Genomic DNA, 12,087 nt, shown 5'->3' with positions numbered 1-12,087 from the left:
ACCAATGTTTATCACCAAAGATGGAAAACATTTCGTCGCAAATCCCATAGGTTAAGGAGATACAGTGCGCAGAAGCTTTTGCATAAAAAATAATGAAAATAACAACGCTTAATATGTGACTTCGTAATATTTTATTATAAAAAAGATAACAATTATGTATAAGTATTAAGTTTGACTATTGAAACAAAATACGGAAAAATATTAGTACAATTTTCAATATTGCAAGTATCTAATTCGAATGTGAAACAATATTTTAATGGTGTTATATAATGATCTAAATGTGAAGATCAAAAAATTTAATTTTGAAAAAGCATGCTTTATATCTTCTCATTTTGATCATTTAGACATCGAATTTTTATGCAATTATTTGTATCTTTAAAAGGCAGATTGGAAAGTAACATTAAAATAAAAATTTGTCTTATTGAAAGAGCATTCTAAAAATACATATTTATTTGAATATATTATGCATATTTGCATATTTTGTGCGTGTTTGTACAAATATCTGTATAAAAATTCGCTCTGTAAGATCATTATATAACATCACTAGAATATTGTTTTATATTTGAATTAAATACTTGTAATATTAAAAATTGTACCAATATTATTATTTTTTCCACTGAGCTTATTGCTCATATTTATTCTATTTTGACCATTCAATAGTCAATCTTCATATTTATACTTAATTGTTATCTTTTTTTAATAATAGAATGTTACACAGAATCACATTTTATCCGTTTGTTATTCTCATTATTTTTCATGCAAAAACTTTCGTACTCTGTATCTCCTTAACCCATGGAATTTCCGACAAAATGTTTTATATGTTTCCATCTTTGATGGAAACATAAATATTGGTGTCAAGTTTGATTAAAATCCGAGTGGGACAAAAAGTAATATTTCCTTATAAATCTAAATGTACGCGCGCACTACATAGATATTTGTTTTTTTAAATAGTATTGTTTTAATCAGGGTTGGCATGTAACGCGTTACTTGTAACGTCATTATCGTTACAAATTATTTTTTTCTGTAACGAATGGATAACGATGTTACATTTTCTACTGAGTAATGTTCATGGTAACGCAGTTACATTTTGGGGGTAATGGTAATACTTTTATTTACTACTTTTATTGTTACTTTATTTCTAGTCACGTAAAAATTTTAGTCCTAATTAGACCGTTTTGTGTGTGTGTATATATATATATATATATATACATATTTATCAATTGAGTTTTATTTCTCTATTAAAATATAGAATCCTGACTTTTCTTCAGAATATTCACTGTCAAAATCTGCATATAATATTTTTTATTGACAGAACTAGTATGCACTTAATGTACATAGTTTAAAGCCATCGTACACAAATCAATGTAAAGATGTATGTTTAATAAAAATATAAAAACGAGTTAAAATCCCCAATACATTTTATTATGCTATTTGATAAAATATACTTTGGGCATTTTATTAATTGAGATATCTCATTTTTACATTCAGATTAAAATAGTGTACAACGGCTTTAATGTGCACTAAGTTCTGCCTATGAAAAATGCTGTAATATTCTATTAGTGTCAAGAAAAAAAGTAACGATTTGTTACATTTTGAATGCCATTAACGGTAACAAATTACTTTTGGAAATCAATAACGAGTAACGATACCGAATTATTTTTTAGGAAAAAAAACGGTAACGGCGAGTTATTTTTATGAGGTAACGTTGCCAACCCTGGTTTCAATATAAAATGTTTTTTAATATGAATATAAGGTACATATTTATATATAAATAAAAGTCAACTTTTTTACTAATGCAGTTTTTTTATTATATTTCTAGAAGATGGATATATTGTAGAATATTCATTGGAATATGGTTTCTTACGATTATCACCAGCCGCTCGACAAAGACTAAACATTCCAGTCAAAATTGTCACTTTAGATCCATCAAACGACAAATGTTTTGGTGATGCATTTTCACGGTTAATATTAGATGAATTTTTGGGATATGACGATTTATTGATGGCAAGTATCAAGACACTAGCAGAACATGAAGACAACAAAGGATTTTTACGGTAAGTATGACTTTCACGTTGAATACAACGATTATTTAATGATAAAGATACATTAAAATGTATTAGAATTTTGCAGAGATTGAGATAAAAAAAAATTTTTTATACTTTGATCACTTCGATAGGAACGTCGTGACGGGAGAACATTATCGATTTGTGAGCATGTGGATGGCACGAACATCATATCTAGCTGCATTTTTCGTTATGCTCGTATTTGTAAGTATTTTATGAATTTTATGATTGGGTTATTCGAATTTTATGATCGATTGTATGTATGTTTATAGAATTTGACATATATTTATACATATTTACATAAGATTATATTTGAACAAAATGCAAGAAATTATCCAATCTACAGTAAATGATTATTTAGAATTTGGAATCCTTTTTTTCATATATTTTTTTTCTAATTCAATTTATCATTATTAGATGAGCTACACTATGTATGTGTATATATGTATATATACAGGATATTAGTTAAGAATGTTGCCATACTTAACAGAGCGATTCTTTGGTTTATTTCAAGTAAAAAGGTCCATATAAACATATGTCCTAAACGGCTTAGTTTCCGAAATACAGGTGAATGTTCGCAAATGTTTAATGAAACGGTAAATTGCGTTGGAGATATCTTCCTGCATAAATATGCCTTGCTTCATGTGAGTTACCATTCTCACAACCGTAAACAAAGTGACAAAGTCAAAGTCAAAGTTACAAAATCAAAAAAAAGACTCCTTCTAGATTACCTTAAATCCTTTGGATTATTTCCTTTGGGGACATCTGAAATCATTGGTTTATATCACCCCCAAAGAGAGAATGAGAATGATTTGAGGAATCGAATAGTTGCTTTATGCGATGCAATATGTAACACACCTGATATCTTTGAGCGTGTATGTCAATCTTTGACAAGAAGGCTTGTATCATGGCAAGGTCATTTTTAATAATTCATCTAATTGTTTTATTTCATCAGAAGCCTATTTTTGTTTTTCTGTTTTTGACTAGTTTTTGATTAGTTCAAGCTGTATTTCTTTCAAATAAACAGATTATTACTACACGTTTAAATTTTTTTATTTCAGAAACTAAGCCGTTTAGGACACATGTTTATATGAACTTTTTTGTTTGAAATAAACCAAAGAATCACTCTGTTAAATATGGCAACATACTTAACTAACACCGTGTATATACATACATGTACGTACATACAAATATATGTATGCACATGTATCAGTTATTAATTTGCAAACAAAAGTTCTATTTATCATTTATGTTTGTTAGTATAAATCTAAGTTTTTTAATTTAATATAATACAATAAATTCTCTTTTTATAAAATTAATGATTATACATATATATATATATATATATATATATATATATATATATATATATATATCAAAGTATACAGTATAAAATACGAAAAGATAAAATTATTGTGCCATCGAATTGCAAGATTATAAGTTTACTCATATCCTTTTTTCGATAATAAATTCCTCGTCATCAGAGAAACGATTTTACATTCACCTATACGATAGCCTAACACGTGTAAAATGATATGGCAATCAATCCAAGCTAACCATCCACTAAAGTAACATGTCTGCGCATAGCTTTCCTATCCCCAGTGTCCTCATCCACGCGCAATCCCTTTGGAGCTGAACCGTCGGGTATAAATCAAGGTTATTAGAGGCATCGTATTCGCCGTAGTAGCCCCATGTCGGTAATTTTGTATCAAATTGTGGTGGAATAGATTGCGGCATACTATGGTTGAGATCACCCATGAAACTCTTAATGATGACACGATGCTTTTAATAGTAACGTGTATATTTCACGCGTGTATAGTAACAATTATAATTAAAATCATTACTCTTTACGATCTTTATTAATCGCAAATCTTTGTTTTCTTTATTTTATTTTTTTCTTTTCTTACTAAACATAGATTCCAGAGTGACATTTATAAAATATTCTTGTAGGTTTTATCATTTATTTTTTTATCATACTAATTAATTGTGAGAATCGAATGTCTTGCGAAAAGTCATTGCGAGAGTTTCTCACTAACATCGGACGGAGGATGATAGGATTCGCGTGTTTGTTTCCGCAGTACAACTTGTGACTCGAATTGCCGCTCAGCGGTGAGATATTTTGTTCTTTAGATCGAACAATGTGGTTCGCTTTGCAATGTGGAGCGAATGCAGCGTCGATATCGGTTAAAGGGTTGAGCGCTCGTGCCGCGACACGTGAATTCGAGTCCCGGCTGCCTGGAGGGTTCACCCTGAGCCACCCCCGCTGGCGCTCGCCGTCGAGTCACGTGCACACGACTGTCGTCGTGCATGTATCATCGTGTATCTCCTCTGTCATGTGCACGCGACGTCCAGCGCTCCGTTACAATGTGATATAGTATGAAATATTATTCCCTCTTCCTTTATCTTTCTCCTTGTTTGCCTTTGTGTTTGCACGTTTGTCGCTCGCATTCGCGCTTCACCCTCCGGGGTTCACATCTCTTATATCGAATTCGATTGGCTGGTACTGTGATAGATACAATCGAATAGTCAGATTTGCCATAAGAGATATCTATTAGTTGCGACATAAAAAAAAAATGGAAGAGGTTTTGATAAATTTAGAAGAATCGAGAGAGATTTAACGAGAAAAGAGAGAAACTTGAGAGAAAAATATACGAAGAATATTTAATTTACATCAAATCGAATCTGACAAAAAGATATAATTATACGTATTCCAAATTATATTTTTATTTTAAAAGTTTGATTTGCATAAAAACAAATTTTCTTTATGTGCATATACATACATATAGTATATCTACTGCTATAGGTATAACATTAACAACAAAATATTTTGTCTGAATGGAAAAATAATTACTCTTACGTCAGTATGACGTTTTTGGAAATAGTAATCAGAAACAGATTCTCTATTAGCTCCTTTTTTTCTTTCATTCTTTTTTTATTCTTTTTTTTTTTTTAATAACACCTGCGCATTCGTACAAGGTGGAATCGAACGACCCCGTTACTAAGGCTGCCTGTTGCAAATAACGGATTATCTTCGAGGGTGTCAGGTGCTAGTTCAATCTGAACCGATCGCAATTCAATTTCAACATTCGCTCAACCCGCTAACCGACTACGAGCGACCAGTTTGCAATTTACGTGATGCCGTAACTTTGTCAAAGTTACTCGGGCAAAATTTCAGAATATCCGTAATTCATAATGCTAATCGACATTTTTAAACAATGTCGATTGAGTCTGTGCTAATTGCGTAACTACATTTTCGAAAATATTTGATACAAACTTTTTGCTATTTATTGTTTCAGACGGTGTCAATCTCGATGTTATTGCGCTACTCGCATCATCAGATCTTTGTCTTTATCGGTGAGTAATACAATTTTAGACATTTTAATATTTAATAAACTGAAATATTTTTATACTTATTTTTACCATGAAAAAAAGAAATAGTACAAGACACAAATAAAATAAATTGATTATTTTGATTTGACAATTTGATTAATGGATTTGGGGGAGAAGGAGAGTTGTCATAAATAATATTCAGATAAAAATCGAAGTTCTATTAATGATTCGTTTAATCAACACATTTATTATATTTTATGAGCACGGACATGTTCAGAAGGGAGTTTAATCCTTCCAAAATCTCCTCTGAAAGGCAATTAAAAAAATTATTTCCACAATATAATGGCAGGAAATCGTCTAAATAGCATGTATCTTCATCATTCATTCATGTCGATTCATCGAGATATTGTAAAAATATGTTGAATTGCTTTGAGAAAAAATTGTCACATAATTTTTTAATTTTATAAATTGTATCGAATGATTTTCTTTATCTTATTTATGTATCATTCCTCCCTTTATTAACTTAACTTAACTTAAACTTAACGTCACATTTTTAATATATAATAGCAATATTTTATTATGGGAGGCCTTTTTCTAGATTCTTTTCTAAAAAAAAAAATTTAGTTAGGAAATAATTATGAATATTTTGTAATAATAATAACAATAGCAATATTAAAGAATTACACATTTCGTTTTTAATATATAACTGTACTTTTAATATATAACTGTACTTCTATATTTCCTTTAGGAAAAAAAATTGTCTAATCAATTTTGTATATATTTACTTATAGTGTTAATGTAATTGCTGAAGAGGATTGCCCTAATCATGAGTCGAAATGTTTAATTAATTGTTATACACAATAAATTATATCGCAACAACATCTAGCTTTGGCTTTCAAAGGCTTTTATTTTTATTTGATTTGCTTCAGTAGAGCCTATATAATTTCTCTTGTTTAAAAAAATAAAAAATTTTATAATTTATAAAATAATATTTTTCCCATTCAAAATCAGGAGAAGAAGAGACATTTTAAATTCCAAAAGAGCTTTAAAATTTAAAAGAGCAAATTTAATTAACGCAAACATTGCTGTTTATATGATAACAAAATTGATAAAAATCTTCCTGAAAAGAATTCTGGATACGCTCATGTTCATGAATAAAAAAAATGCACAGATAAAGATTAAATTCTATTGGTAATTTGTTTAGTTGGCATATTTTGTGAGTTTATTTTTTTCGATTAATTAAACAACGTTTCTTATTTTGTAGTGGAATTAGCTATTTAAAATTGACACAATTCTAAACTCGAAATTGATGTTATTATGAATACATTGATTTAATAAGATACTATAAAGTTTAACTGATGCTTATAGAAATATTTTAATGAAATATTTTGCATGTATGTGTATGTTGTTTAAGCAAATTACGAATCTCTTCTGTAAAAATTACGAAAAGAATTTTATGACTTTCGTACACTTTTTTTCTTTGATACAATTGACGATGTAGAGAATGAAACTTTTGAGTTTCCACAGAAACTTTTTGTGCACCAAAACTACACGTTTCGCGGATTATCTGCGTGTCCAAGTCCATTATTAAAATGCCAACGTTTCGTGATTGCAATTCACTTCGTCAAGGCGAGGGGCAATCTAATACTGAACTTACTCTACTGAATACAGAGATAAATCGCGAAACATGTAACTTCTAAAAGAATGAAACTTTTATTTCGCACAATTTCGTTTTTTTAATCTCTGCATTAGTTATTTCTATTTGTTAATAGTCTAGTCAGATATAAGTCCATTAGTCCAACTACATATGCAAGTGTAGTTTGCAAGACACGCATGATGAGTCTAATGATGATTAATCTAACTAATAATTAGAAACTATTTTTCTATCGAAAATGTCCTCAATTTTTATTTAAACGTGAAATAAATTTTTTTAAATTAAATTATTAATGGTTGACTTTTTTTTGAGTTATACATGATATATCGAAAAATATCGCATACACATTTTAATCGATTAATGTCCATTTTTACCAACGTAGATTAACTTTAATAGTTAAGAGTTTAATTTACTTTTTATCTTGTTCTAATTCTTAGAACTAGAAAGAGATAAAACGTAAGTTAGTAAACCGAGATTAAAATTAATTTACTCTGCTATAAATAGACATGATATAGGTTTGTGCAGTTAGTGATGTAACCTGTATCATTGCGATAATACTAAGAGGCGTTTCTCCCTCCCATCTTTGTTTCATTCTATAAGATCCGCGCAACATATGTGTATTTATAACGTTCTACACCGCGTCCGACGAAACATCTCGTTTGTCTATTATACTCTTACATCACGATGGATTTGTCGTTGTTTTTGTCGCCCTTTGTGCTATTATTGACTACTTTGGTTGTCATTGGCATCTTGAAAGTTGTCACTGTGCTGCATCATACATATTTTTACTGGAGGAATAAGGGCGTACCTTACCTGCCAAATTCGCTATCGACTGGTATAATGGGTTGGAAGTTGTTTCTGCGTCGCATCACTTTTCCCGATTATTGCAAATATCTGTACAATCACTTCCCGAACGCTAAATATATTGGAATAATGGATTTTGCTACACCTGCCGTGCTATTGCGCGATCCTGAGTTGATTAGAGATGTCATGGTGAGGGATTTTGAACATTTTCCGGATCATCGCAGTTTTGTTGACGAAAGCGTAGAACCGCTGTTTGGCAAGAACATCTTCTCTTTGCGCGGAGATCGTTGGAAAGAAATGAGGAATACATTAAGTCCCTCTTTCACTGCTAGTAAGATGAAGTTTATGTTTGATTTGATATCGAAATGCTCTCATGACTTTGTTGATTATTTGGTTGACCATCCCGAAATCTGTGATGCGATTGAAATGAAGGGGGCATTCAGACGGTATACCAATGATGTAATTGCTACGGCAGCTTTTGGCATAAGCGTGAATTCTATGAAGGATCAAAACAACGAATTTTACACGAGAGGAGTGGAAGCTACTAAATTTTCTGCTGGATTGCTAGCAATAGTCAAGTTCATGTTTATACGTATATGTCCATCATTCTGTAAATCAATTGGTTTGACCGTTTTTTCATCAGATACGTCCAAATTTTTCAAGAAGATCGTGGAAGAAACCATTAGAACGCGGAAAGAGCAAGGTATCGTCAGACCGGATATGATTCATTTACTAATGCAGGCTCAAAACAAGGAAGGTACTAGTGTACACAAAATGACATTAGATGACATCGTTTCGCAAGCGTTCATTTTTTTCCTTGCTGGTTTCGACACATCTTCAACACTGATGTGTTTCGTTGCTCACGAACTGGCGGTTAATCAAGATATTCAGGATCGTTTGCGCAAAGAAGTACAACAATATCTTACCGAAGGAAACGATGAGATTTCTTACGAATCACTGTCGAAAATGTCTTACATGGATTTGATAATTTCTGAGACTCTCAGAAAGTATCCACCTGTTATCTTCATCGATAGACTTTGTGTTAAGAGATACGAACTGCCTCCGTCGCAACCAGGCTGCAAGAATGTAATTGTTGAACCTAACAATGTATTGATGTTTCCCGTTTACGCTTTACATCACGATCCAGAATACTTCCCGAATCCAGATAAGTTCGATCCCGAAAGATTCAGTGATGAGAACAAAGATAAAATTTTACCGTATACTTATCTACCATTCGGTCATGGACCTAGAAAGTGTATTGGTAATCGATTTGCTTTAATGGAAACTAAGATTCTGATAGCTCATCTTTTACTAAAATTTACTCTGAAGACTACAGAAAAAACCATTGAACCAATTGTATTTGATAAAAGAGAATTTACATTGCAACCTGTTGGTGGATTCTGGATTGGCTTGGAGAAGAGAGAAACGTGAAAATCTTACACGTCTATGATTTATATATGGAAAAATATCACTGCACTTTCAAGTTTCAAGATATTTAACGCGTGAATACACTTTAGCAAATTATTAAAGTAAATACACAATAAGATTTATTTGTGATATATTATTACGTTTTCATGCAAGGTTCAAGTTTTTATTAATAAGGCAAAACTTAAATATTATGATAAACATCGTGACTTGCTTGTGTTAATCGTTTTTAATGACTTATATAACTTCTACTTGTCACTCTAAATACAGCAGTAGAGATGACAAAGACGAGGTATTATTAATTTTTTATACAAAAGCGAATATCTTTATCACACAAACGTTTTTCGCGTTTTTTATTTTTGACACAATTTCTTTCTTTATTATTTCTTTATTATGAATCTTGCAATTTGTTGTAAATTTAATTCAATGTTACATTTTACAAGTATAATATACAATATCATTAATGTCTGGTGCAACACACTGATACAATATGCTTATGTAATGCGCTGTATTATTGCATATCGTATATGCATTTATACAAGTATATATATATATATATATATATATATATATATATATATATATATTCATAATACATTTAAATAATATTTTTTTAATTAATAAGATTTTGAAAGTTCTAAAAAAATCGTAAATAATTGGATGGACTTATTTTTATTTATATAACTGATATAATATTATTTTATAATATTATATTTTACTTATTTTTATTTATATAACTGATATAATATTATTTTATAATATTATATCAGTTATATAAATAAAAATAAGTCCATTATAGCATATTTAAATAAAATTTTTGATACTTTTTATGTGTCTGGTACGTTTCGGAGATTACTAATCAGATGTGATGCATTTTCTGAGATTAGATATTGAAGATAAAAAAATTTAAGGAAACAGTCCATTATATCTAGTCAGTACAAACTGTTCAGATAATTATCTGCACAAATATTTGCAATAAGCATTTGTTATTGATTACGTTATTTCTTTTTAATGTTGATAGGAGTTTTTTTTAATGGAGCTATAGAAATATAATGCTATTTTGTTATATTGTTATCTGAAAGAGTGATAAGATAATGAAAATCAGATAAACTGAAATTACTTGTCGCTACAATGTTTTTAAACTTGAAAATCAAATATATAAATGCAATTTATCCTTTAAAAATTATACGTTGTATACTTTATTTTCCTCTTTACTCTTATTTTTCATTAATTAGCATTGATGCAAATCTTACTGATTTTTTAATATTTTTTTGTTGAAAATATTACTGTACGAAAATTAATTTCGAACAAATTTTAAGCGTTTTCAATATTTATAGTTACTTTAATATTTATAGTTTAATATTTATACTTTAATATTTATATTACTTTAATATTTATAGTTACTTTAATATTTAGTACTGTTTTATAACTTAAATAATATTTAAGACAATATTCAACACTCGTATCTTTTTATTTTCTATAAGTGATTTTCTAATGTGATTACAAATGGTTAAAAACTTGCAATTTCGAATTTAAATCACATTTGAAAGTATCAATTATATTTTTTATAATACTATATATGATTCTTCAAAACAATAGTTGTTAAGTAAATGATTTTTGAAAAGACTTAATTATTAACGAATCAAAAAGTTTTTATTTCAATTTAATTATTGTTTTCGATAAGTTTGATAAAATAGCGCGTGTTTGATGATTTTTTTATGGCCAGTTTCGGAATTAGCTTAAAAAAAGAAAGAGAAATCTGAAAGTTTAAACAGAGGCATCGAAGAAAGTTATTTTCGCAGGTTAATCGTTTGAAATACAAATTTACATAGAAAAACAGCGTGAAGAGTAGCATGCCTTCTCCGTCCATTTACGAGTTTGGGTGTTTCATATCATACAATTTGTGTTCCGTTCAAGTTTCGCTTATTTTCCATTTTTTATTCATGCTTATGATATTTTTGCTAAAAGTCTATTTTTGTTAATATCAATCCTTAGATTTTTTGCTTTTCATGTTTTTTTTTGTTTATATTTTCTGATTAAATTACTTCAAGTGTACAATTAATTTTACCTTCAAAAATTAAAATGGCAAGTGTTAAGATTACTTATTAACTTATCCACATATACATGAACCTATATATGTATATATGTATATATGAGAGAGATTTACTTATATAAAACATTTAACGCTTTAATTTTTCTGTATTATGTATCTATGATATTATTTTATATATGTCTCAAAATTAAATGTTTATAGGATCTATTTATATAAATATTTTATATATTATAGTTATTTACTTATATTAAGTATTGTATTTGCGTATTTAATCAGATTAAAGTGAATTTAAAAAATTGCATTGTTTTATTTGAAATTTTTACATAAAATTGAAATACATTGTTTCACGTGCCTCGGTAGATCGAATTAATAAAACGAAATGAAGGAAATTCTGAGATTTGAATCTTAGCGGGGGTAGCAGTTTTTCGCAATAAATTCTTTACAATGTTTTAAAAATGCTCATTAACATTATGCTCATTAACAATAATGTGCTTGTCAATTTAATTTTGCAATTTAATTTGTGATTCCAGCTTAGGATTGTTTCAAGACTGATAAATATTATAATATAATCGGCGCGCAGTTTGCTTGAACTAGTAATTGTGAAAATTTATATAAAAAAATTATTAGGCATCAAGATCCGTTTTGACCGAATGTAGTCTTTTTTACTTATTTTTGTGTTAAAAATTTCTCGTTTAATTTTCGCTGACTATTGTTTGCATTATTTTGAATTTTTTAGTTTGATATTTTTTTAAGATTTT

At 29.0% G+C, this 12,087-nt stretch overlaps 2 protein-coding genes across 4 annotated transcripts in view; both read left to right on the top strand.

Moving 5' to 3' along the window:
• Positions 1-12,087, top strand: part of LOC105152438 (membralin) — an 84,010-nt gene that overhangs the window by 3,754 nt on the left and 68,169 nt on the right. For all 3 annotated transcript variants that reach the window (XM_087410768.1, XM_011066752.2, XM_011066743.2), the window contains exons 6-8: positions 1,820-2,054; positions 2,177-2,267; positions 5,360-5,417. In XM_087410768.1, the coding sequence (XP_087266894.1) occupies positions 1,820-2,054; positions 2,177-2,267; positions 5,360-5,417 (384 nt within the window). The remainder of the gene's footprint in view (positions 1-1,819; positions 2,055-2,176; positions 2,268-5,359; positions 5,418-12,087) is intronic.
• On the top strand, positions 6,924-10,459 carry LOC105152431 (cytochrome P450 9e2). The gene has a single exon (XM_011066732.2). It carries the CDS (start codon positions 7,732-7,734, stop codon positions 9,280-9,282), a length of 1,551 nt encoding a protein of 516 aa, XP_011065034.1. The 5' UTR covers positions 6,924-7,731; the 3' UTR covers positions 9,283-10,459.

Source organism: Acromyrmex echinatior, chromosome 10 (genome assembly GCF_024713525.1).
Source record: "Acromyrmex echinatior isolate Ae372 chromosome 10, ASM2471352v2, whole genome shotgun sequence".
Taxonomy (NCBI): Eukaryota; Metazoa; Arthropoda; class Insecta; order Hymenoptera; family Formicidae; genus Acromyrmex; species Acromyrmex echinatior.
The sequence above is the reverse complement of the archived record's forward strand: the minus strand, read 5'-3'. Positions and strand labels throughout refer to the sequence as shown.